The sequence below is a fragment of the Salmo salar genome, chromosome ssa14, assembly GCF_905237065.1.
Source record: "Salmo salar chromosome ssa14, Ssal_v3.1, whole genome shotgun sequence".
Lineage (NCBI taxonomy): Eukaryota > Metazoa > Chordata > Actinopteri > Salmoniformes > Salmonidae > Salmo > Salmo salar.
This window is the reverse complement of record NC_059455.1, coordinates 85746168-85773540: the sequence shown is the minus strand read 5'-3', so window position 1 is coordinate 85773540 and position 27373 is coordinate 85746168. Positions and strand designations below refer to the sequence as shown.

At 45.1% G+C, this 27373-nt stretch overlaps 1 protein-coding gene across 1 annotated transcript in view; it reads right to left on the bottom strand.

Annotated features, from left to right (window-relative positions):
- Positions 1-235: 235 nt before the first annotated feature.
- LOC106570502 (zinc finger protein 385D) overlaps positions 236-27373 on the bottom strand; it is a 43210-nt gene continuing 16072 nt past the window's right edge. Inside the window, exons 3-8 of the mRNA XM_014142908.2 lie at positions 7682-7792; positions 6418-6583; positions 1951-2208; positions 1439-1620; positions 1099-1203; positions 236-829 (exon numbers count right to left, since the gene is read on the bottom strand). Of these exons, the coding sequence (XP_013998383.1) occupies positions 587-829; positions 1099-1203; positions 1439-1620; positions 1951-2208; positions 6418-6583; positions 7682-7792 (1065 nt within the window). The 3' untranslated portion in view covers positions 236-586. The remainder of the gene's footprint in view (positions 830-1098; positions 1204-1438; positions 1621-1950; positions 2209-6417; positions 6584-7681; positions 7793-27373) is intronic.

Here is a 27373-nt window from a genome sequence, read left to right as displayed (position 1 = left end):
TGGGTCCTCCAGTGCACAGCAGCATCTCCCAGACAATAAAGTCACAGTCAAGGAGAACATTCCTGTTGTGATTTATCTGAAGAAGTTAAGCCAAGGGGATTACCTGTACTCTAAGTAATAAATAATTGAGGCCCATCGTTTGAAGCCAAAATTAAGGATCTGCATCTCTTAATTCATTTCAGTTTTTGAGAAATTCTTGAACGGCAACCAAAGAGGGATTAAGGTAAAATCAAGGTAAGCAACAAATTCTTTATTAAAAAACAATACTCATATTTCATGACAAACACACGAACACACGAAAGAACACATGAACACACACACACACACACACACACACACACACACACACACACACACACACACACACACACACACACACACACACACACACACACACACGCACCCGCACCCGCACCCGCTCAAGCATGGCACAAAAACCAACATAGACACCCTGGTCCAAGATGGTCAGTAGAGATAAATACTCTGAATCTGATCCCAGCTCTGTTTCCAACTTTACAGACTGCAGTTTGTCTGCACTGGTCCCACAGGTTCTGTTGGGTTCTGGTCCATCTGACATGGGTCTGGGTCAGTACGGTGAGAACAGAACGGATGTATGTGCCGTACGAAGAGGTCCTGGGGCAGGATGTAATAGGGTCTGGTGGAGGGGCTGAGTCTGAAAGAGGGCGGAGCCAGATGTAGGGGCAGGGCGCAAATGGAACGGGGACAGGGTTGCCATGGCAGCAGCAGCAGCGAGGGAAAGATGGCGCTGTAAGAGGCACGAGATGAGAGGCTTCGCCAAGTCCTGCTCCTTCCTCAGAGTGATCCCAACCTGGAAACCACACACAGCGTGATCAAAACCGTTCTACAATTAAATCACAACATGATCACAACCAGTCTACATTTAAATCACAACATGATCACAACCAGTCTACATTTAAATCACAGCGTGATCGCAACCATACCACTATCACACCTGTTCCACAATCTACAACAGTTTGCAAAACAACTCCAATCCAATCATACCAGATGTAAACCACAAACAGTCCACAACAAAACCTCCAGTAAAGTACTGCCAAAAGACAATAATTTGGTACTCACTGTATGTAGATTCTGGTTGCGTTGAGGCGGCAGACCATAGGGGCTAAACTTGGGCTTGGCTGGCTTCCCTGCTGCACGGTCTTTATGCCTTCTACTGCTGATGTGCTGAGGAGAGAGAGGGGGGTGGGGTGGAGAGAGGAGGGGGGGCGACAGGGATGAGGGAGAAGGAGATGTCTTAGCCACATGGGTCAGTCTAGCTCATAGATTCATCAGGTCACGGGAAATTAACAGAAACACTAAACCTAATTAAAATCCCACTTTTTCCTCTCATCTCTGGAATGCAGATGTATAAATATTCATAAAAGGGCAGATTTCAGTTTAAATACAGTATACAACTAACCTGTTTGAGTTGTGTCTCGGAGTTGACGTGCACATCGCAGATCTCACAGTGGAAAGTTTTGTTCTGTAGCCCAGTCGACACCTCAGTGGGAGTGGCCAGCTTGGCTTTGACCCCTGACCTGGGGAATGACTTTATGGATCCGTCGCCGCTCCTGGCCTCCAGCATTGTCTTGTGTTTCGTGCCTGACAGGGTAAAAGGTCAGATGGGTCAAAGGTTAGAAGCAGAGACACTAACTAAGTACAGTATTAACAAAGTGGGACATCTGGCTACAACATAAAGGTGCATCTCAATGGGGAGGATGACGAGAGAGAGACAGAGAGGCCCTGTCCTAACATACACTTTACCTGTCAGATCAAGATGGCCATAATGGCCTAACCCTTGGGGATAGGGAGTGACTGATCGATTGGTGTGGTATTGACCCGATGAGAGCAATGATTAAGAAGACGGACTTGTTGCAACATGATGATGACACACACCTGTACACAAACAGGTGAGTAAAGCTTCATTCTCACCGCTGATGTGAGCCTGTAGCTGGGATGCAGAGTTGACCGCCAGCTTGCAGAGAGAACAGTATAGTAGTCTCTTAGCCTTCTTTTCCTCCGACTCTACAACCTCCTCCACCTCTCCATCCATCTCCTTCTCCTTCTCCACCAGGGGACAGAGTGACAGAGAGGGGTCAGAGGGCATTTCCATGGATACAGATGGGCAGCAGGTCGATGGAACCACCCCGGAGGCAGAGGGTGGTGACAACACGGCTCCGGCTGTGACATCTACACAGAAGAATAGAAAAGAGCATCGTGATAAGGGTTTATCCCTCCATTTTCTGTCATCGTAAAATGAAAACGAATTTGAGTGTGGTGAATGGTGAATTAGTGGGGAGAGTGTTTGTGTGTGTGACAGTGGTGGTGAGAGAGAGGGGAGATAAGTTAACTCTGATGCTTTCTTCTCTCCTACATCAACCTCTAACAGAGTCTCTAATGCTGATTACCACTGCAGGGACTGCGTCCCAAACTGTACCCTATTCACTATCTAGTGTACTACTTTTGACCAGGGCCCAGAGGGGTCTGGTCAAAAGTAGTGCACTATGTAGGGAAAAGGGTGCCATTTGGGAAGCATCCCAAGTTTCTCAACTCTTACCATAACTCACTGAGACAGATAAAAGCACACCAGTGTCTATGAGATTCATTAGCTGTAATCTTGGTAATAATCAAAGATTTCCTATGGGTAAATCCACTTGAATTCAATCACTTTTTGACAGCACCCCTTTTGATTTGAACAAAACCTTCATTACATACAGTATTTAGCCATTGTTGACTTGCTCAGAAAGTTACTTTTTGGAACTGAATGCCAAAACATTCAAGAGATAGAAGTACTGAAAGTTGACCTTTTTTGATCACTGGAAAAGATAAACGGTTGAGATTGATGTCTTTTAAAAGTTTACAAAAACAGGGTTGTCAAACAATTCTATAATTTATTGAATGTTTTATATATTTATTTATAGCAATTATGTAATTTTTTGCCTTAAGCATCAATTATCTAAAATGTGTCAAAAAAAAATCATATTCGCATATGTTGTAGCTTAGACCCTATTTTACATCATCTGAGGTGTTTGTGTTGTGCCAGCTATCGGTTGAGACAACATGCTCTTGAATACAGGGTGGGTGTCATGTTTTGACTGTTAAATGTACTAAAATGGGAATCAAATAGAAATTTCGACTTTCAAATAGTACCACAAAGATGGTTGGACATCCACACATTAGAGAATGTTGAGTTTAATGGGAAGATCTGTTGTTTTAAATACTGTCAATCCTCCATAGGAGACCTACAGATGTAGGATCTTAATTTGATCACTCTTTTGTTTCTGAGAATCTTCCTGCCCAGCAGGAAATGCAAACTTGTAGGGTATTTGAGTTTTGAAAGGCTTCTAAAGTTAATGTTAAAATGTCAATTCAATTTCAATGGTGTACCAGCTGAATTGCAATGGTCTGAAGGGATAGGTCATTCTATGAATCATATTTCTATGACTGAAATGACACCCTGTATTCAAGACCATGTTGTGTCTCAACCAATGGCGGGCACAAAACAAAAACCTCAAATCGGTTCTAAGCTACAACATATGCGAATATGAGAAGAATCAGAGATTTTAGATCATTGACATTAAAGGTTAAAAAAATGATTGTTTTCATAAAAAAACGTTTTCTTTCAAGACATTTTAAAATAGTTGGACAACCCTGTTAATAAGCTTTTAAATTATATTAAACTCAACTGTTTATCTTTTCCAGTGATGAAGACATAGATGTCTCATTGTATGATGGGGAATACAAAATGGGTCAACTTTGAGCACCTGTTTTGGCATTCAGGTCCAAAAAGTCACTTTCTGACCACTTCTTCCATGGTGTTAATTCATATGGATTTACCCCTATGGGAATCTGATTCAATTTTTCAGAGTGGGAAAATTAGAGGCTTGGATTGAGATGATTATACTCCATTGTCTGCAGTGAGACAGACTGGAAGAAGGGAATTTGGGAACCTTGCCTTGGTAATGGTGATTAGGCCCGTGAGGGTTTGTTTGTTTGTTTTCATTGACTGTCTCTCTAAAATGGCAATAAGGCAGTTTGACAAATTCATCATCACAAAGCTCCCGTTTCTTCCACACACAGAAAAACGAACTCTATCGCTATCACATTAAATCAAAATGGTCTCTCACTATGTCGCATTATTATCAAACAATATGCCTCCCACTCTCTAAAACACTCATGTACACCAACAAATATGATAAGGGAATGGCATCAAACACATGGAAACCATGGAAACATGTGTTTGATGTATTTGATACCATTCCACTGATTCCGCTCCAGCCATTACCCCAATTAAGGTGCCACCAACCTCTTGTGATATAAAGGCACATACACACTCCCAGATCTGCAGAGATGAACAAACAACGCAAACTCCTAGAGCTGTGGACGCATACATACTCACAGATCTGCATACATTACAAACACACAAGTAAATGGCTGCGTTTGAACCTCTAAAGACTGAGAATATACAGAGGAAGTCGGAAGTTTACATACACTTAGGTTGGTGTTATTAAAACTCGTTTTTCAACCACTCTACAAATTTCTTGTTAACAAACCATAGTTTTGGCAAGCTAGTAAGGACATCTACTTTGTGCATGACACAAGTAATTTTTCCAACAATTGTTTACAGACAGATTATTTCACTTATAATTCACTGTATCACAACTTCAGTGGGTCAGAAGTTTACATACACTAAGTTGACTGTGCCTTTAAATATCTTGGAAAATTCCAGAAAATTATGTCATGGCTTTAGAAGCTTCTGATAGGCTAATTGACATCATTTGAGTCAATTGGAGGTGTACCTGTGGATGTATTTCAAGGCTTACCTTCAAACTCAGTGCCTCTTTGCTTGACATCATGGGGAAATCAAAAGACATCAGCCAAGACCTCAGAAAAATAAAATTGTAGACCTCCACAAGTCTGGTTGTGTTTGGAGGAAAAATGGGGAGGCTTAGCCGAAGAACACCATCCCAACCGCGAAACACCGGGGTGGCAGCATCATGTTGTGGGGGTGCTTTGCTGCAGGAGGGACTGGTGCACTTCACAAAATAGATGGCATCATGAGGCAGGAAAATTATGTGAATATATTGAAGCAACATCTCAAGACATCAGTCAGGAAGTTAAAGCTTGGTCGCAAATGGATCTTCCAAATGGACAATGACCCCAAGCATACTTCCAAAGTCGTGGCAAAATGGCTTAAGGACAACAAAGTCAAGGTATTGGAGTGGCCATCACAAAGCCCTGACCTCAAACCTATAGAACATTTGTGGGCAGAACTGAAAAAGCGTGTGCGAGCAAGGAGGCCTACAAACCTGACTCAGTTACACCAGCTCTGTCAGGAGGAATGGGCCAAAATTCACCCAACTTATTGTAGAAAGCTTGTGGAATGCTACCTGAAACTTTTGACCCAAGTTAAACAATTTAAAGGCAATGCTACCAAATACTATTTGAGTGTATGTAAACTTCTGACCCACTGGGAATGTGATGAAAGAACTTAAAGCTGAAACAAATCATTCTCTCTACTATTATTCTGACATTTCACATTCTTAAAATAAAGTGGTGATCCTAACTGACCTAAGACAGGGATTTTTTACTAGGATTAAAGGTCAGGAATTGTGAAAAACTGAGTATAAATGTATTTGGCTAAGGTGTATGTAAACTTCCGACTGCAACTGTATGTATACATGTACATAGGGTCTGAATACTTATGTCAGCGTGATATTTTTTAAATACATTTGCAAAAATGTCTAAAAACCTGTTTTTGCTTTGTCATTATGGTGTATTGTCTGTAGATTGATGAGGGAAAAAAAATATTTAATTCATTTTAGAATAAGGCTGTAATGTAACAAAATGTGGAAAAAGTCAAGGGGTCTGAATACTTTCCCGAATGCACTGTTTTTAATATGTATTTAGGGTAATGTAGAGGGAGGAGAGTTTAATGTACGCACGCACACAGTACACACAAGGGGAGAAAGACTGCCCCCTCTCATTGAAGCCACTGAAGTTCAAGGCCGACCACGGTACTGGTTGGCCTTAAGTAATAAGACAATCATGATGCCAATTATTGCTTCTAATACAGCAAATGTCCTAGAATCTATTATTTTAAAATCGCACACAGAAGAAGTTATAAAGATAATTGAGTTGCTAATGGCGGCCTTCAGCACATCGTTCAGCCTTCAACATGAGTTACTCAGTGAGAGGAGCAGCACTGAGCTACGTCACTTACTGGAGTGGCTCAAATTGTTCATGTTATGTCTCCACGAGACGCCATCTTAACCGTCTTCATTTGGCTTTAATGTGCTATTGAGTCTTCACATATGAATGAATGGTGTCATGTGATTGATGGATTTGTGCATTCATATATACAGTCATTGACACACACACACAGACACACACACTAACCTGTTGAACTGGGTTCTGAGCTGGGCGGCACAGGGCAGGGTGATACGCTCTTGGTCGTGGTTTCCTTTGTTACTGTGTCGGGGGCTCTGGTCTTGCAGTCCGGTGGGTCGAGGGCTTTGAGCTTCTTGAAGTGTTTGGTACCATTGTAATGGGATGAGGCCTGGCTCTACACAGAGAGAATAGAACCAGAACCACTGAGTCACACAAGAGACAACAACTCCAATGACCATGCAGTAGTAAGAACTCAAGTCATCAAGTCATATAGCCACAGGGTCAAGCCAGAGATCTAACATTATTAGTTTTTCATCAGTTATCCAGAGAAACGTATAAACTCTGAGAGATTTTCATCTCATACATCTCATCCAATATCAAACCTGTGCCATCCGCAAAGTATAACCACACAACACTTAGCATATATCTACTGGTCAACACCACACAACACTTAGTATATATCTACTGGTCCACACCACACAACACTTAGTATATATCTACTGGTCAACATCACACAACACTTAGTATATATCTACTGATCAATACCACACAACACTTAGTATATATCTACTGGTCCACACCACACAACACTTAGTATATATCTACTGGTTCACACCACACAACACTTAGTATATATCTACTGGTCAACACCACACAACACTTAGTATATATCTACTGATCAATACCACACAACACTTAGTATATATCTACTGGTTCACACCACACAACACTTAGTATATATCTACTGATCAATACCACACAACACTTAGTATATATCTACTGATCAATACCACACAACACTTAGTATATATCTACTGGTCCACACCACACAACACTTAGTATATATCTACTGGTCAACACCACACAACACTTAGTATATATCTACTGGTTCACACCACACAACACTTAGTATATATCTACTGGTCAACACCACACAACACTTAGTATATATCTACTGGTCCACACCACACAACACTTAGTATATATCTACTGGTCAACACCACACAACACTTAGTATATATCTACTGGTCAACACCACACAACACTTAGTATATACCTACTGGTTCACACCACACAACACTTAGTATATACCTACTGGTCAACACCACACAACACTTAGTATATATCTACTGGTTAAGTTCAAACTCTGCAAGCATCCCTGGTACTGCCCTGTATGAGGTGAAACCCTGCAGCGTCCCTGGTACTGCCCTGTATGTGGTGAAACTCTGCAGCATCCCTGGTACTGCCCTGTATGTGGTGAAACTCCGCCTACCTCTGAGTTGAATCTCAGTCGGCACACAACACACGATGAGCTGGGTTTCCTCATAAGGGGCGTGGTTAGTCCAAATCCTGGACCAATCTGGGATTTTTGAACGCGGTCCATCTGCAACAACAAGAGTGAAAAGGTGTTGAATTAATGTGGTATGGCTAGGGCAGAGGCTGAGGCAGAAGTGAAGGTTGAGCAAGATGTCAATGTTAAAGAGTACCTCAAATGCTCTCACACTAGGGCTGTAGCGGTCATGACATTTTGTCAGCTGGTGATTGTCAAGCAAATAACTGCCGGTCTCACGGTAATTGACCGTTAATGAACATAAACACATTTAGCATCTCGTGGCTTCCACGCATAGCCTACAAGCCACTGACGCAAACCTTTGGAATATCTACATTTTAAAAAGTCTAATAAATCAATATAATATAGCCTACACCATCACAATAAATCCATTATTTATTTTAGACCAGTCTAAAGAAACATGACATGAAGAAAATGTAGTCTATTTCAGTTGAACAGAATAGCATACTCTGAGCTATCCATATGTTAGGCCCAGGTCTGGCTATGCCATAAGGCCGTGGGCTACACTAGTTAATTTAGTAGACAAGATTTGCTGAGAATTCAGTGGCATTATTTCATATTATAGTATGAAGAATACAACTGAATATAGCTGAATAAAATAGAAAGGATATTTTCTCCAAACGATTTGAGGGAGTGCGCACATGCGGCTATTCTGTGTTGAGTGGTTAACGAAGAAACTGGTCCTCCTATATGCTTAATTTAGAGTTATTTAGGCAACTTTAGTTGTGATACAAACATTGGGCTATATGTTTTGATTTGAATACATTCCAAGGCTGCATCATGCGACTCTAATGATGATTTGAAAAAAGTCGCATGAAAGGCATGAGCTCTGCTTTATTTTTTGCGCAGGCTGCACACACTTTCAGTCTTTAATTCACCGTTTGACAAGCACTTGATAATGCCTCGATTTTCACGGCAGCATCCCCTTTGTGTGATCGTTGTGCCCTTGGGCTTAATATAATAATTATAATACCCTTCTCCCGGCTTAGTGCTCCGAAGCACCTCTCACTCACATGGCTTTCTCAGATATCTAAATTCTTATTAAGCCCGTCATGTGATCGGGTCCTTCTCACAGGCTACAAGTGAAGACAGACATATTGGGGATGCAACTGCGCAATTCCGAGGTTGTCACGCCCTGACCTTAAGAGATCCTTTTATGTCTCTATTTTGGTTGGACAGGGTGTGAGTTGGGGTGGGCATTCTATGTCCTTTTTTCTATGCTTTGTGTTTCTTTGTTTTGGCCTGGTGTGGCTCTCAATCAGGGACAGCTGTACTTCGTTGTCGCTGATTGGGAGTCATACTTAGGCAGCCGGTTTTCCTTTGGGGTTTGTGGGTAGATCATTTCTTTTTAGTGTTTTGCACCTGACGGGACTGTTCGGTTGTTCTTTTGTTTTGCTTGTCGGATTTAGTGTTCAGTTTTATCATTAAAAATGACGAACACTTACAACGCTGCATTTTGGTCTGATTTCTCTTCCCCTTCATCTGAGGACGACGAAGACCGTACAGAGGTGCATATTGAAGAATTATCCATATTTACTATTCATCAGCCAACAAGATGAGTAAGCCTAACGAATATCAAAAGCACTAGCCTATGTCAATCTACTATCCTGCATAGTCTAAAAGTTGACCTATTCTGTGCGAGAAATAAATAGTAGGCTATATTAGGCTACAAGTGTGAATGTTCCAAAATGCAATCAATTAGCGGGAATTCTCAAAAGTGATCACAAATGCAATTATGCATGTAATGCTTTTATTATAAAGGTGCATTTTTATGGTGAAAATGATCTTCCCCAAACTTTAAACTCAACCACTGTGTGTGTTACACACTTATCAGAACATATAGGCATATGGGCTAGCCTGTTAGGGCTAGGGGGCAGTATTGACACGGCTGGATAAAAAACATACCCGATTTAATCTGGTTACCACTCCTACCCAGTAACTAGAATATGCATATACTTATTACATATGGATAGAAAACACCCTACATTTTCTAAAACTGTTTGAATGGTGTCTGTGAGTATAACAGAACTCAAATGGCAGGTCAAAACCTGAGAGATTCCTTTACAGGAAGTGGCCTGTCTGACCATTTATTGAACTTCTTTTCCATCTCTATCATTTACTAAGGATCTCTGCTCTAACGTGACACTTCCCACGTCGTCCATAGGCGCTCAGAGCCCGGGAAAAAACAGAATGTCGTCATTCCAGCCCCAGGCTGAAACACATTATCGCCTTTCTCAAGTGGCCGATCAAGGGACTCTGGGCTTAGGCGCGTGACCCGACCGCCCCCGCCTTTGGGATTTTTTCCTCTGTTTGCCGAAAAGGAGATTCCCCATCGGAATATTATCGCTTTTCTACGAGAAAAATGTCGTAAAAATTGATTTTAAACAGCGGTTGACATGCTTCGAAGTACGGTAATGGAATATTTAGAATTTTATTGTCACGAATTGCGCCATGCGCGCGACACTTCTTTACTATTTCGGATAGTGTCTGGAACGCATCGAACAAAACGCCGCTATTCGGATATAACGATGGATTATTTTGGACCAAACCAACATTTGTTATTGAAGTAGCAGTCCTGGGTGTGCATTCTGACGAAGACAACAAAAGGTAATCAAACTTTTATAATAGTAAATATGATTATGGTGAGTGCTAAACTTGCCGGGTGTCTAAATAGCGAGCCCGTGATGCCTGGGCTATGTACTTAGAATATTGCAAAATGTGCTTTCACCAAAAAGCTATTTTAAAATCGGACATATCGAGTGCATAGAGGAGGTCTGTATCTATAATTCTTAAAATAATTGTTATGCTTTTTGTGAACGTTTATCGTGAGTAATTTAGTAAAATGTTAGCGAATTCCCCGGAAGTTTGCGGGGGTATGCTAGTTCTGAACGTCACATGCTAATGTAAAAAGCTGGTTTTTGATATAAATATGAACTTGATTGAACAAAACATGCATGTATTGTATAACATAATGTCCTAGGGTTGTCATCTGATGAAGATCATCAAAGGTGAGTGCTGCATTTAGCTGTCTTCTGGGTTTTGGTGACATTATATGCTGGCTTGAAAAATGGGTGTCTGATTATTTCTGGCTTGGTACTCTGCTGACATAATCTAATGTTTTGCTTTCGTTGTAAAGCCTTTTTGAAATCGGACAGTGTGGTTAGATTAACGAGAGTCTTGTCTTTAAATAGCTGTAAAATAGTCATATGTTTGAGAAATTGAAGTAATAGGATTTTTAACGTTTTGAAAATCGCGCCACAGGCTGCCAGTGGCTGTTACGTAGGTGGGACGCAAGCGTCCCACCTAGCCCATAGAGGCTAGGCTACATGACGTGTGCGATTATGATTTGAAAAAGTCAACAAAAAAAAGGCATATACTGTTTCTTGCCTTACTGCTATGGTGGCAAGATTAGAAACATTGTTATGCAAATGCCCTGCATGAGCCTTAAACCTGTACATTTCCACTGTCTGTTTCTCTCATGTAAGAAGCCATTGTTTTTTCCTCTCTTGTTTCTAAGTGACTTGGTCATGTGGGCAAATACAAAGAGCCTCTAAGAATGACCACAATTTTTGGTCCATCCTGTTCTTTTCGTATCTTTCAAGGGCACAGCTGTGTGGAGATATAAAGAGAACAGAGGCTAGCTTGAGCCGCAGCGAACATTCTACCAGCAGAAAGGAGTAACTGTCACGTCCTGACCAGCAGATGGAGCTATTGTATTAGTTTTGGGGTCAGGACGTGGCAGTTTTTGTATGTGAATGATTGTGTTGTTGATTGGGACTTCCAATTGAAGGCAGGTGTGTTGAGTTGCCTTTGATTGGAAGTCCTATATAGGTGTGTGTGTTTTTCTTTGGGGTTGTGGGTGGTTGATTTTGCACTGCGTTTAATAGCCTGCAGAACTGTTGCTGTTGTCACCTTTATTGTTTTGTTAAGTGGATGCTTTACTCCTTTTTTGGAAATTAAATATGAGTATTCACATACCTGCTGCGCCTTGGTCTTCTCTCCATGACAACATCTGTGACAGAACCACCCACCAAACCAGGACCAAGCAGCAGAAGAGGAGGAAGCCACAGGAGAAAAAAAGGGAGGAATGGACATGGGAGGACGTCCTGGACGGCAAGGGAACCTACACCTGGGAAGAGATCCTGGCCGGAAGGGATCGCCTCCCATGGGAACAGGTGGAGGCACTCAGGAGAGTGGAGGCAGCTGGACAGAGGAACCAACGGGAACGTTATGCTGGAACACGGTTGGGTAGGAAACCCGAGAGGCACCCCCAATAATTATTTTTGGGGGGGCACACGGGTAGCTTGGCCAGGCCAGGGAAGAGCCGTAAGCCAGCTACCCGTGACTACAGGGAGGTGCGTATGAGGTGGAGGGCGCCATGTTACGCTGAGGTACGCACCATCTCGCCTATACGGACGCACAGCCCAGTCCGCCCAGTACCAGCGCCCCGCAGGTGCCAGGGCAAGGTGAGCATCGAGCCGGAAGGGGTGATGCCAACCCTGCACTCAAGACCACCAGTGCGCCCTTTCGGTCCGGTGTTTCCCGCCAGACGCACTAGCATGGAGGTGCGTGTCTCCAGGCTGGCATGTCCAGTACCAGCCCCACGCATCAGGAGTCTAGTGCGTCAGCCCAGCCTCGCCAGTCAAGAGTCACCAGAGCTGCCCGCCAGTCGTAAGTCACCAGAGCTGCCCGCCAGTCGTAAGTCACCAGAGCTGCCCGCCAGTCGTAAGTCACCAGAGCTGCCCGCCAGTCGTAAGTCACCAGAGCTGCCCGCCAGTCGTAAGTCGCCAGAGCTGCCTGCCAGTCGGAAGTCGCCAGAGCTGCCCGCCAGTCAACAGTCACCAGAGCTGCCCGCCAGTCATCAGTCACCAGAGCTGCCCGCTAGTCAGGAGCCGCCAGAGGGGCCCGGCTGCCCAGAGCCGCCAGAGTGGCCAGACTGCCCGGAGCCGCCAGAGTGGCCAGACTGCCCGGAGCCGCCAGAGTGGCCAGACTGCCCGGAGCCGCCAGAGTGGCCAGACTGCCCGGAGCCGCCAGAGTGGCCAGACTGCCCGGAGCCGCCAGAGTGGCCCGACTGCCCGGGTCTGCCAGAGTGGCCCGACTGCCCGGGTCTGCCAGAGGTGCCCGCCTGCCCGGATCTGCCAGGGTGCCCTGCCTGTCCTCCGGCCCAGCCCGAGTGGCCCGCCTGCCCTCCGGCCCATCCCGAGTGGCCCTCCTGCCCTCCGGCCCAGCCCGAGTGGCCCTCCTGCCCTCCGGCCCAGCCCGAGTGGCCCTCCTGCCCTCCGGCCCAGCCCGAGTGGCCCTCCTGCCCTCCGGCCCAGCCCGAGTGGCCCTCCGGTCCTCCGGCCCAGCCCGAGTGGCCCTCCGGCCCAGCCCGAGTAGCCCTCCGGTCCTCCGGCCCAGCCCGAGTGGCCCGCCTGTCCTCCGGCCCAGCCCGAGTGGCCCGCCTGTCCTCCGGCCCAGCCCGAGTGGTCCGTCTGCCAGGGTCAGCCCGATTGGCCCGTCTGCCCGGTGCAGCTATCGGCGCCACCAAAGTGGGCGACGCCGAAGGTGGAGCGAGGTCCACGTCCTGCACCTGAGCCACCTCCAGGATAGGTGGGTTGGGGAGGGAGGGTGTAGCACAGTGCCGGTGACGGCAGCCACCCTCCCTTCCCTCCCTTATTGTTTAGGGGTTAGTGTTTATGGGTTTTTTGTTGGTGTTTTCTGTTGGTAGGTGCATTCCGGGGTCTGCACCTTGAGGGGGGGGGGGTACTGTCACGTCCTGACCAGCAGATGGAGCTATTGTATTAGTTTTGGGGTCAGGACATGGCAGTTTTTGTATGTGAATGATTGTGTTATTGATTGGGACTTCCAATTGAAGGCAGGTGTGTTGAGTTGCCTTTGATTGGAAGTCCTATATAGGTCTTTGTGTTTTTCTTTGGGGTTGTGGGTGGTTGATTTTGCACTGCGTTTAATAGCCTGCAGAACTGTTGCTGTTGTCACCTTTATTGTTTTGTTAAGTGGATGCTTTACTCCTTTTTGGAAATTAAATATGAGTATTCACATACCTGCTGCGCCTTGGTCTTCTCTCCATGACAACATCTGTGACAGTAACAAAACTGGCGTTATCACTGGTTTGTGCGCTATGTTCCCACCATGATCTCAGATACCCGCTAAACTGCTATGTGGTTGTGGTTGTATTTTCCTATAAAGGCTGAGACCAACTCTTGCTTGTTTGGCTCTTAACTCTGCACTGTTGTTGAGTGGATTGTTAACCAGATCCAGATTTGTAAACCTTATAATAAAAAGTGAAGAATCTGCAGTCTCTCTTCCTTTTGATTAGAATTTACATGACACTGCACAAGCTGGGCATCATTCACAAATGATAATATATAATTCCCAAGTAATAGGCTAATATCGTCACCCAACAGACTAATCTTGATTTAATCTTGTCTTTACATATACTAAATAATATACAGTACCAGTCAAAAGTTTGGGCACACCTACTCATTCAAGGGTTTTATCTTTATTTTTACAATGTTCTACATTGTAGAATAAGATTGAAGACATCAAAACTATGAAATAACACATATGGAATCATGTAGTAACCAAAAAAGTGTTAATCAAATCAAAATATATTTTAGATTTTAGATTCTTCAAAGAAGCCACGCTTTGCCTTGATGACAACTTTGCACACTTTCGGCATTCTCTCAACCAGCTTCACCTGGAATGCTTTTCCAACAATCTTGAAGGAGTTCCCACATATGCTGAGCACTTGTTGGCTGCTTTTCCTTCACTCTGCGGTCCAACTCATCCCAAACCATCTCAATTGGGTTGAGGTCAGGTGATTGTGGAGGCCAGGTCATCTGATGCAGCACGCCATCGCTCTCCTTCTTGGTCAGATAGCCCTTACACAGCCTGTAGGTGTGTTGGGTCATTGTCCTGTTGAAAAACAAATGATAGTCCCAATAAGCGCAAACCAGATGGGGTGGCACATCCCTGCAGAATGCTGTGATAGCCATGATGGTTAAGTTAAATTGAATTCAAAATAAATCACAGACAGTGTCACCAGCAAAGCACCCCCACACCATCACACCTCCTCCTCCATGCTTCATGGTGGGAACCACAAATGAGGAGATCCGTTCACCTACTCTGCGTCTCACAAAGACATGGCGGTTGGAACCAAAAATCTAAAATTTGGACTCATCAGACCAAAGGACAGATCTCCACCGGTCTAATGTCCACTGCTCGTGTTTCTTGGCCCAAGCAAAACTCTTCTTAATATTGGTGTCCTTTAGTAGAGGTTTCTTTGCAGCAATTCAACCATGAAGGCCTGATTCACACAGTCTCCTCTGAACAATTGATGTTGAGATGTGTCTATTACTTGAACTCTGTGAAGCATTTATTTGGGCTGCAATCTGAGGTGCAGTTAAATCTAATGAACTTGTCCTCTGCAGCAGAGGTAACTCTAGGTCTTCCTTTCCTGTGGCGGTGCTCATGAGAGCCAGTTTCATCATAGCACTTGATGGTTTTTGTGACTGCACTTGAAGAAACCTGCAAAGTTCTTAACATTTTCCAGATTAACTGATCTTCATATCTTAAAGTAATGATGGACTGTCGTTTCTCTTTGCTTATTTGAGCTGTTCTTGCCATAATATGGACTTGGTATTTTACCAAATACGGCTATCTTCTGTATACCACCATTACCTTGTCACAACACAACTGATTGGCTGAAACGCATTAAGAAGGAAAGAAATTCCACAAATTAACAAGGCACACCTGTTAATTGAAATGCATTCCAGGTGACTACCTCATGAAGCTGGTTGAGAGAATGCCAAGAGAGTGCAAAGCTGTCATGAAGGCAAAGGGTGGCTACTTTGAAGAATCTCAAATCTCAAATCTATTTAGATTTACTTAACACTTTTTTGCTTACTATAATAAAGAAATAAAGAAAACCCTTGAATGGTACTGTATGTGTGAAATTTGTTTTGATTTAGAATAGACCATTATCATGCTCCTTTCTCAAAACAGGGGCAGGGGAAAAAATACATGTCATCTATGCACATAAATAGCGAATGGAGGACACTTTTCCCGTGGTTCATTTTCATGCCAGCCAGGTACTGTAGGCTATACTCCTGTTGTAAAGACAAGCAATGTGCTTAAGCATATTAGGAAAGTTGACAAATAGATATAGTAGGCTAGCCTATAGAAAGCTGATGGGTTCCTCCTCTTTTTAATAGAGGCCATCAAAACATTTCTCACGCAATTGCATACCCTATAGAAATGTTGCACAACATGAGCTCATGGGCTCTCATTAAGTGTTTGATTAGATTTTCAATTACATTTGCATTGATGCAGAGCGATAAGAGGGACAATAAAGTGCAGGCAGTTAGCAAGTTTGGTAGGCTACTAATGACCATCAGCAGCATCAGAGCTTGGAGAAGCCTAATTACCGTGACTAAATGGTCACGGGGAATTTGACTGCCGTCATGACTCGTGACCACCGGTGTGGCGTTAATATGGTTACCGTAACAGCCCTATCTCTGACTTAAACAGGCTTAGAGTAATGGTCCTTCCTTTACTTATAACAGATGGTGACCAATGCAGGTGTCACGTCCTGACCAGCAGATGGAGCTAGTGTTTTAGTTTTGGTCAGGACGTGGCATGTTTGTGTTGGGTATGTTTGTATTGTTGATTGGGACTTCCAATTGAAGGCAGGTGTGTTGAGTTGCCTTTGATTGGAAGTCCTATATAGGTGTGTGTGTTTTTCTTTGGGGTTGTGGGTGGTTGTTTTGCACTGTGTTTTTAGCCTGCAAACTGTTGCTGCTGTCGTGTTATTGTTTTCCTGTGGATGCCTTACTTGAGTCTATTAAAGTATGAGTATTCACAGTCTCGCTGCGCCTTGGTCCATTTCTACAGAAGACAGCCGTTACAGAACCACCCACCAAAGGACCAAGCAGCAGAAGAGGAGGAAGCCACAGGAGAGGAAAATGGAGGAATGGACCTGGCAGGACGAAAGAAAATTCTGGGCGGACAAGTTAAGGGAGCTAATGAAACCCGAGAGGCACCCCCAAGAATTTTTTTTGGGGGGCACACGGGTAGCTTGGCCAGGCCAGGGAAGAGCCGTAAGCCAGCTACCCGTGACTACAGGGAGGTGCAATTGAGGTGGAGGGCGCCATGTTACGCTGTGGTACGCACCATCTCGCCGATACGGACGCACAGCCCAGTTCGCCCAGTACCAGCACCCCGCAGGTGCCAGGGCAAGGGGAGCATCGAGCCGGAAGGGGTGATGCCAACCCTACAATCAAGACCGCCAGCGCGCCCTTTCGGTCCGGTGTTTCCCGCCAGACGCACTAGCATGGAGGTGCGTGTCTCCGGGCTGGCACGTCCTATACCAGCCCCACGCATCAGGAGTCTAGTGTGTCAACCCAGCCTCGCCAGTCAACAGTCACCAGAGCTGCCCGCCAGTCAACAGTCGTCAGAGCTGCCCGCCAGTCAACAGTCGTCAGAGCTGCCCGCCAGTCAACAGTCGTCAGAGCTGCCCGCCAGTCAACAGTCGCCAGAGCTGCCCGCTAGTCAACAGTCGTCAGAGCTGCCCGCCAGTCAACAGTCGTCAGAGCTGCCCGCCAGTCAACAGTCGCCAGAGAGGTCAGACTGCGCTGAACTGCCGGAGTGGCCAGACTGCGCTGAACTGCCGGAGTGGCCAGACTGCGCTGAACTGCCGGAGTGGCCAGACTGCGCTGAACTGCCAGAGTGGCCAGACTGCCCTGAACTGCCAGAGTGGTCAGACTGCCCTGAACTGCCAGAGTGGCCAGACTGCCCTGAACTGCCAGAGTGGCCAGACTGCCCTGAACTGCCAGAGTGGCCAGACTGCCCTGAACTGCAAGAGTGGCCAGACTGCCCGGTTCTGCCAGAGGTGCCCGCCTGCCCGGATCTGCCAGGGTGCCCTGCCTGCCCTCCGGCCCAGCCCGAGTGGCCCTCCTGTCCTCCGGCCCAGCCCGAGGGGCCCTCCTGCCCTCCGGCCCAGCCCGAGGGGCCCTCCTGCCCTCCGGCCCAGCCCGAGGGGCCCTCCTGTCCCCCGGCCCAGCCCGAGGGGCCCTCCTGTCCCCCGGCCCAGCCCGTTGGGGCCCTCCTGTCCCCCGGTCCAGCCCGAGTGGCCCTCCTGTCCCCCGGCCCAGCCCGAGTGGTCCGTCTGCCAGGGTCAGCCTGAGTGGCCCGTCTGCCCGGCGCAGCTATCGGCGCCATCAAAGTGGGCGACGCCGAAGGTGGAGCGAGGTCCACGGCCTGCACCTGAGCCACCTCCAGGATAGGTGGGTTGGGGAGGGAGGGTGTAGCACAGTGCCGTCGGTGACGGCAGCCACCCTCCCTTCCCTCCCTTATTGTTTAGGGGTTATTGTTTATGGGTTTTTTGGTGGTGTTTTTCTGTTGGTAGGTGCATTCCGGGGTCTGCACCTTGAGGGGGGGGTACTGTCACGTCCTGACCAGCAGATGGAGCTAGTGTTTTAGTTTTGGTCAGGACGTGGCATGTTTGTGTTGGGTATGTTTGTATTGTTGATTGGGACTTCCAATTGAAGGCAGGTGTGTTGAGTTGCCTTTGATTGGAAGTCCTATATAGGTGTGTGTGTTTTTCTTTGGGGTTGTGGGTGGTTGTTTTGCACTGCGTTTTTAGCCTGAAAACTGTTGCTGCTGTCGTGTTATTGTTTTCCTGTGGATGCCTTACTTGAGTCTATTAAAGTATGAGTATTCACAGTCTCGCTGCGCCTTGGTCCATTTCTACAGAAGACAGCCGTTACAGCAGGCCTACCTTCCCAAACCAAACCAGAGGGAAAATGTGGTATGGATAGGGTTAAGAGTAGGGTTAAGAGAAGGGTTAAAAGTAGACTTACGAATATCAAATCAAATCTTATTTTTTATTTGTCACATACACATGGTTAGCAGATGTTAATGTGAGTGTAGCGAAATGCTTGTGCTTCTAGTTTCGACCATGCAGTAATATCTAACAAGTAATCTAACCTAACAATTTCACAACAACTACCTTATACACACAAGTGTAAAGGAATGAATAAGAAAATGTACAGAAAAATATATGAATGAGTGATTGCCGAATGGCATAGGCAAGATGCAGTAGATGGTATAGAGTACAGTATATACATATGAGATGAGTAATGTAGGGTATGTAAATATTATATAAAGTGGCATTGCTTAAAGTGGCTAGTGATACATTTATTACATCAAGATGGCAAGATGCAGTAGATGGTATAGAGTACAGTATATACATATGAGATTAGTAATGTAGGGTATGAAAACATTATATAAAGTGCCATTGTTTAAAGTGGCTAGTAATACATTTATTACATACATTTTTCCATTATTAAAGTGGCTAGAGTTGAGTCAGTATGTTGGCAGCAGCCACTCAATGTTAGTGATGGCTGTTTAACAGTCTGATGGCCTTGAGATAGAAGCTGCTTGATGCACCTGTATTGACCTCGCCTTCTGGATGATTGCGGGGTGAACAGGCAGTGGCTCGGATGGTTGTTGTCCTTGATGATCTTTTTGGCCTTCCTGTGAAATCGGGTGGTGTAGGTGTCCTGGAGGGCAGGTAGTTTGCCCCTGGTGATGCGTTGTGCAGACCTCACTACCCTCTGGAGAGCCTTACGGTTATGGGTGGAGCAGTTGCCGTACCAGGCAGATACAGCCCAAATGGATGCTTTCGATTGTGCATCTGTAAAAGTTTGTGAGTGTTTTTGGTGACAAGCTGAATTTCTTCAGCCTTTCTATAGCTGCGCCTTCTTCACCACGCTGTCTATGTGGGTGGACCATTTCAGTTTGTGCGTGATGTGTATGCCGAGGACCTTAAAACTTTCCACCCTCTCCACTACTGTCCTGTCGATGTGGATAGGGGGGTGCTCCCTCTGCTGTTTCCTGAAGTCCACGATCATCTCCTTTGTTTTGTTGACATTGAGTGTGAGGTTATTTTCCTGACACCACACTCCAAAGGCCCTCACCTCCTCCCTGTAGGCCGTCTCGTTGTTGTTGGTAATCAAGCCTACCACTGTAGTGTCGTCTGCAAACTTAATGATAGAGTTGGAGGCATGCATGGCCATGCAGTCGTGGGTGAACAGGGAGAACAGGAGAGGGCTGAGAACGCACCCTTGAGGGGCCCCAGTGTTGAGGATCAGCGGGGTGGAGATGTTGTACCTACCCTCACCACCTGGGGGCGGCCCGTCAGGAAGTCCAGGACCCAGTTGCACAGGGTGGGGTCGAGACCCAGGGTAGTCGATGAACAGCCTTCTTACATAGGTATTCCTCTTGTCCAGATGGGTTAGGGCAGTGTGATTGCGATTGCGTCGTCTGTGGACCTATTGGGGCGGTAAGCAAATTGGAGTGGGTCTAGGGTGTCAGGTAGGGTGGAGGTGATATGGTCCTTGACTAGTCTCTCAAAGCACTTCATGATGACGGAAGTGAGTGCTACGGGGCGGTAATCATTTAGCTGAGTTACCTTAGCTTTCTTGGGAACAGGAACAATGGTGGCCCTCTTGAAGCATGTGGGAACAGCAGACTGGGATAAGGATTGATTGAATATGTCCTTAAACACACCAGCCAGCTGGTCTGCGCATTCTCTGAGGACGCGGCTGGGGATGCCGTCTGGGCCTGCAGCCTTGCAAGGGTTAACACGTTTAAATGTTTTACTCATGTTGGCTGCAGTAAAGGAGAGCCCGCAGGTTTTGGTAGCGGGCCGTGTCAGTGGCACTGTATTGTCCTCAAAGCGAGCAAAGAAGTTGTTTAGTCTGTCTGGGAGCAAGACATTGTGGTCCGCGAATGGGCTGGTTTTTCTTTTGTAGTCCGTGATTGACTGTAGACCCTGCCACATGCCTCTCGTGTCTGAGCCGTTGAATTGCGACTCTACTTTGTCTCTATACTGACGCTTAGCTTGTTTGATTGCCTTGCGGAGGGAATAGCTACACTGTTTGTATTCGGTTATGTTTCCGGTCACCTTGCCCTGATTAAAAGCAGTGGTTCGCGCTTTCAGTTTTGCGCAAATGCTGCCTTCAATCCACGGTTTCTGGTTGGGTAATGTTTTAATAGATGCTGTGGGTACAACATCACCGATTCACTTGCTAATAAACTCTCTCACCGAATCAGCGTATTCATCAATGTTGTTGTTAGACGCTATGTGAAACATATCCCAGTCCACGTGATCGAAGCAATCTTGAAGTGTGGAATCCGATTGGTCGGACCAGCGTTGAACAGATCTGAGCATGGGTGCTTCCTGTTTTACTTTCTGTCTATAGGCTGGGAGCAACAAAATGGAGTCGTGGTCAGCTTTTCCAAAAGGAGGACGGGGGAGGGCCTTATATGCGTCGCGGAAGTTAGAATAACAATGATCCAGGGTTTTGCCAGCCCGGGTTGCGCAATCAATATGCTGTTAGAATTTAGGGAACCTTGTTTTCAGATTAGCCTTGTTAAAATCCCCAGCTACAATAAATGCAGCCTCAGGATATGTGGTTTCCAGTTTACATAGAGTCGAATGAAGTTCTTTCAGGGCCGTCGATGTGTCTGCTTGGGGGGGAATATACACGACTGTGATTATGATCGAAGAGAATTCTCTTGGTAGATAATGCGGTCGGCATAGGGTTAAGCAACAGGTCAATGTTGAGCAAGAAGACCAGAGATGGTAATCTGTAGCTCAGTTGGTTGAGAATTGTACTTGCAACGCCAGGATAGTGGGTTTGATTCCAGGGACCACCTATATTTAAAATGTACCCAGACATGACTAAGTCGCTTTGTATAAAAGCGTCTGCTAAATGGCATTTAATATTATTATTATATAATCAATGCTCCCTTGACTAGACAGGCTTATTAGCCAGACGTTGTGTCCCAAATGGCACCCTATTCCCTATGTAGTGCACCACTTTTGTGTATGTCACGTCCTGACCAGTAGAGGGAGTATTAGTTATTGTAGTTTGGTCAGGACGTGGCAGAGGGTATTTGTTTTATGTGGTCGGGGGTTATGTGTATTGTAGAGGGGTGTTTTATTTATGTGTTCCGGGGTTTTGGTGTATGTTCTGGTTTTTGTATTCTAGGGTTTTTCTAGTGGTTATATTTCTTTGTGGTCTGTGTCGCTCTCGATCAGGAACAGCTGTTCATCGTTGTTCCTGATTGAGAGTCATATTTAAAGAGCTTGTTTTCAATTGTTTGTTTGTGGGTAGTTGTTTTAGCACTGCTTTTAGTTAGCCTGCTAAACTGTTCCTGTCATTCTTTGTTTATTGTTTTTTCGTGTTCACTTTAATAAATAAGTATGAGTATTCACGTACCCGCTGCGCATTGGTCTCATCTATACGACAGCCGTGACAGTGTACTACTTTTGACCAGATTCTGCCAGACACAAAAAATAATGCTTTTGTTCCTTATAACAGGGCGCAGGGTGACCAACTTCTACCTTCAACAGTGAGCAAGTGTTAAAATGGGGTTAGTTTTAGGGTTGATCAAGAGGTCACGGTTGAGAAAAATCTTATCGCTCCATAACTGATTACATGGTACATGGTACCTTTCAACAGTAAATACCCCTAAACACCTCAAAGTGCACTTAAAAGGTGGGCAGGTCCAACATCCCTTACTGGACACCTCTCTAAATGGTGACAGTCATTATTGTCCACGGAGATGGGCTTTGAAAACTCTGGGTTGAGACGAGCATCTCCAAGTTCACCTTGACAAGTTCAAAAATAAACTCTTGAACTTTGCCAAAAAGCACTTTAATTTCATGGTAACCCTACAGGTGGAATAGTAGTGAATGAGGCTGTTGATTCTACTGACTCTCTTGATTCTACTGCTTCTACTGACATCTGAATCAGGTGTGTTATTGTAGAGCTGGAGCAAAAGCCTGCACACTCAGTAACTCTCAAGGAGGTAAATTGACCACCACTTCTCTAGAGGAATACAATTCACGACTTGACAAGATCACATTCACAACACATAACATTTAATCTAAATCTGACCTCTTATAGTTAAATAAAATAGTTTTTATTTTGTTTATTAACCAACTTTGTCTCCCTCTACCTGTGGTCACTGGGAAGCATTGTACCGTGACTTAAAGGGATACTTCAGAATTTTGGCAATTAGGTCCTTTATTTACTTCAACAGAGTCAGATGAACTAGTGGATACCATTTTTATGTCTCTGTGTCCAGTTAGAGGTAGTTTTGTGAGCTAATGCTAAATAGCATTAGCGCAATGACTTGATGTCTATGAGTTTCTGCTAGCATGCTCACATAATCTAATTTAAAAGTATGTATTAAGGTATCTGTAATATAACAAATATGGCAAAAATGAATGTAGACATAAATAAATACATTTCTACAGCTTACAAAATATTTTATACAATGGTGAGGGAGTGCCAAGATGGAGGCTCGGGTAGCTTCAACACAACGCCCCCCCCAACAACCCTTCAGCTCCATTTTTACTGGAGGCAAGCTGAAGTTCGGGAGCCAAAAACTACACCCCTTCGTCATTGATTGGTCAACGGTAGGGATTGTTTTTACTCATTTTTCAAGAAAAGGTATTTTAAGGGAGTATGCGAGCACATTCATTCGGTTAGGCTAGCCAAGTTCAGCTAGGTGCCAGCAGAACTGAAACAGGCTGATGCCTTAACCCTTCAGCACCCTCAAACCCTTATATCACCCTCTGACCCCTCTCTGAGCCGGCACTCCACATTCCAACCCCAACCCACACTCTATTTGCTCCACTATGAACCCTCTCCACTTCTTTACCCTCTCTATCCTTCTTTCTCACCTCCTCTGTCTTTGTCTGATCAAAGTCACCTTCAGGTCTCTCCAAGGAGCTGTTGTCTCAGACACTCTCCTCTGAGTGTGATGGACTGTCTACCACCTGTGGTTACTGCACTGTATCACTCTCTATCTCTTATTAAGGCATCTGCATGCTTCCCATCCGAAACAGTTTCTTGCATATATTATGACAACATTTTCTGACGTTTTTGTTCGTTTTGGTCTTCAGACAGGTTTTTTTTGGCTGTTCGTGCACACCCCCAAAAAATGAGCGAGGCAAGCCAGATTTCGGTAGCCAAGCCTACACCGTCAGTCATTTCTCCATTGGTCAACCGTAGGTATTCTTCAATTAAGTGTTTATTGTCATTCAACGATAGATGACTCGTTTTCATGCACATTTTTCCACTTGAGAAATACTGCACCAAACATGTTAGTTAGATGTAAAATTGCATTACTAAGATCTCCTCGGCAAAAACGTCAAAATTAATGAGCTATCATAGATTAATTCTGACTATTTTTAAGATGTATATACTGGCTATGGTGTCTCAAGATGGACAAACATTACTATTGCTGCTTTTTCTCTCTCTCTTTCTCTTCCTGCATTTCTCTCGCTTTCTCCTCTACACTGTCAATTTCTCTCCTTCTCTCTCTCTCTGTCTGTATATCTGTTTGTATGTATCTTCCTCTTTTCACACTTACAAATCTCACCTCTCAATCTCTCCATCCCTCATATAATCTGTCTTTGTCTATTTATTGTTCTGTAGGAGAGAGAGTTATGGGCTATGTGTCAGTAGATGGAAACACATCATACATAGTGTAAATACTGCTGTACTGGAGCTCACACTTCCTGGTCCCTTTCTGAGGGAGGTGACAGACAGAGTTATGAGTTAGAGAAGATCATGGTCATTACAGTCATTAGCATGAGTTATGTCTGTGTACTACGGGAATCTGGACAGAGAAGTGAGTATAGCTCCAGTTCAATCTGAGTACATTCAGAAGGTTAACTGTTCAACTGTACGGTGATTGTTCTTGACTGTTTCACATCCCTTGACTGTTATTGCATCTCTTGATTATTATTACAACTCTTGACTGTTATTACAACTCTTGACTGTTATTACAACTCTTGACTGTTATTACAACTCTTGACTGTTATTACAACTCTTGACTGTTATTGCATCTCTTGACTGTTATTGCATCTCTTGACTGTTATTACATCTCTTGACTGTTATTACAACTCTTGACTGTTATTACAACTCTTGACTGTTATTACAACTCTTGATTGTTATTACAACTCTTGACTGTTATTACAACTCTTGACTGTTATTGCATCTCTTGACTGTTATTACAACTCTTGACTGTTATTACAACTCTTGACTGTTATTACAACTCTTGACTGTTATTACATCTCTTGACTGTTATTACAACTCTTGATTGTTATTACAACTCTTGACTGTTATTACAACTCTTGATTGTTATTACAACTCTTGACTGTTATTACAACTCTTGACTGTTATTACAACTCTTGACTGTTATTGCATCTCTTGACTGTTATTACAACTCTTGACTGTTATTACAACTCTTGACTGTTATTACATCTCTTGACTGTTATTACAACTCTTGATTGTTATTACAACTCTTGACTGTTATTACAACTCTTGATTGTTATTACAACTCTTGACTGTTATTACAACTCTTGATTGTTATTACAACTCTTGACTGTTATTACAACTCTTGACTGTTATTACAACTCTTGACTGTTATTACAACTCTTGACTGTTATTACAACTCTTGACTGTTATTACAACTCTTGACTGCTGTTACATTGTAATAACTTGTCTGTTATTAGATGGCGTAGACCTGAAATGAAATGAATGGGTGAGTGTTTGTTTAACTCTTTCAACTCACTAAGAGGCCAATTAGAATAGTGAGACACCCGTCTCTCCCGTTCCCAAAGAAACACTACACAACACGCCAAACAACCCATCAATCCCTCCCCATTAGACATGCTGCTTGGCACACAACATACACATTCCTGTAACCATGACAACCCACATGTCGACAACAAACAAAAAGTCATGTTGGAGATGGTGTGTGTGTTTACAGACTCCTGGGCAAATTCTAACAGTAACACAAAACACAGTAGTGTGTGCGCACGCACGTATGCACACATGTGCGCACGTCCACACACACACACACACACACACACACACACACACACACACACACACACACACACACACACACACACACACACACACACACAGCCAGAGTTCAGTTCAGCTGTACACACTTACGCAACTGAAACACCCACAGGTTCAAATCATCCGTGCTGCGTTCGAGAGAGGGGGCGGATTCCCATTACCCTAGCCAGGTCTCATTAACATTCTGGCAAAACCTACCTACCACAATCATCATATCAACACCACCATATAGACAGACAGACGGACGGACGGACGGACGGACAGACAGACGGACAGACAGACAGACAGACAGACAGACAGGGGGTGGGAGAGAGAGGGAGGGGAGAAAAGGTAAGAGGGTTGATGGATGGAGAGAAAGAGAGAGAGAGAAACTGAGAGTAAGAGAGAAACCATGAGAAGGACATGGAAGGAGTGAGAGGGGGGACATGGAGGGAGTGAGAGGGGGACATGGAGGGAGTGAGAGGGGGACATGGAGGGAGTGAGAGGGGGACATGGAGGGAGTGAGAGGGGGACATGGAGGGAGAGAGGGATATGTAGGAAGTGGGAGGGGACATGGAGGGAGAGAGGGATATGTAGGAAGTGGGAGGGCAAACACGTGCATAATGTTTTTGTATGGGTGTTATGAGTTTAAAGTTTGGGGAAGCTACCATTTCTACCGACCTGTGTGCCAGTTATGACTATTTTTGTATGAGCATTTTGTTTATATTTTCATAATAAAGTTTAAGTTTCTCAAAATCACTGTCACGTGGTTAATCTTAAAAAGCTGAACACATGTCTTAAGTAAAAATTCAACTAATGTGTCACGCCCTGACCAGGTGAACTCTTCTATTTTAGTCAGGGTGTGGCATTTCTATAGTTTATTTTCTATGTTTTTGGTATAGCCTTGCTTTGGGGCGTATTTCTATGTTGGGTTCTGTTGATTCCCAATCAGAGACAGCTGTCACTAGTTGCCTCTAATTGGGGAATCATATTTAAGTTCCTTTTCCCCCCACGATGTTTGTGGGTTGTTGTCTCTTTTTGTTGGAGCAGTAGCGATACGTTTATTCTCTGTTTTGACCGTGTAATTTCAGTCTGTAATAAATAACATGAGTTCGCTCCCAGCTGCGCCTTCGTCCACTTCTTCCTTCCTGCACGACGATCGTTACAGAACAACCCACCAAACCAGGACCAAGCAGCGGGAGGAAAAGGAGCGCGAGAGATGGGCTCACGAGGGGAAGGAGTTCTGGACCTGGGAGGAGATCATGTCGGGGAAAGGACCCTGGCGGAAGGATTCCCAGGTCGAGGAGGTGATGCCAGCCGGTGGAAGGAGTCGCAGGCGGCGGTCGAGGAGGCCCGGAAGACACCCCAAATAAAAATTTTTGGGGGGGCTAATGGGGTGGTCTGGAAGGGCAGAGGAAGAGCCCAGACCACTGCTCTCGTGGGGGATAACGGCGAAGGAGGAGGCAGAGATGTGGCAGGTCCTGGAGGACCTGCGTAGGGACAGCGTGGAGGAAGAGCCTTGGGTGGCAGAGGTGCGCACGGTATCGCCAGTGCGCCTGCACAGCCCAGTGCGCTCTGTGCCAGCGCCCCACATTTGCCGGGCTAGGGGGAGTGTTCAGCGAGGACGTGTTGTGCCGGCTCAGCGCTCCTGGCCTCCGGTGCCCCTTCTCGGTCCGAT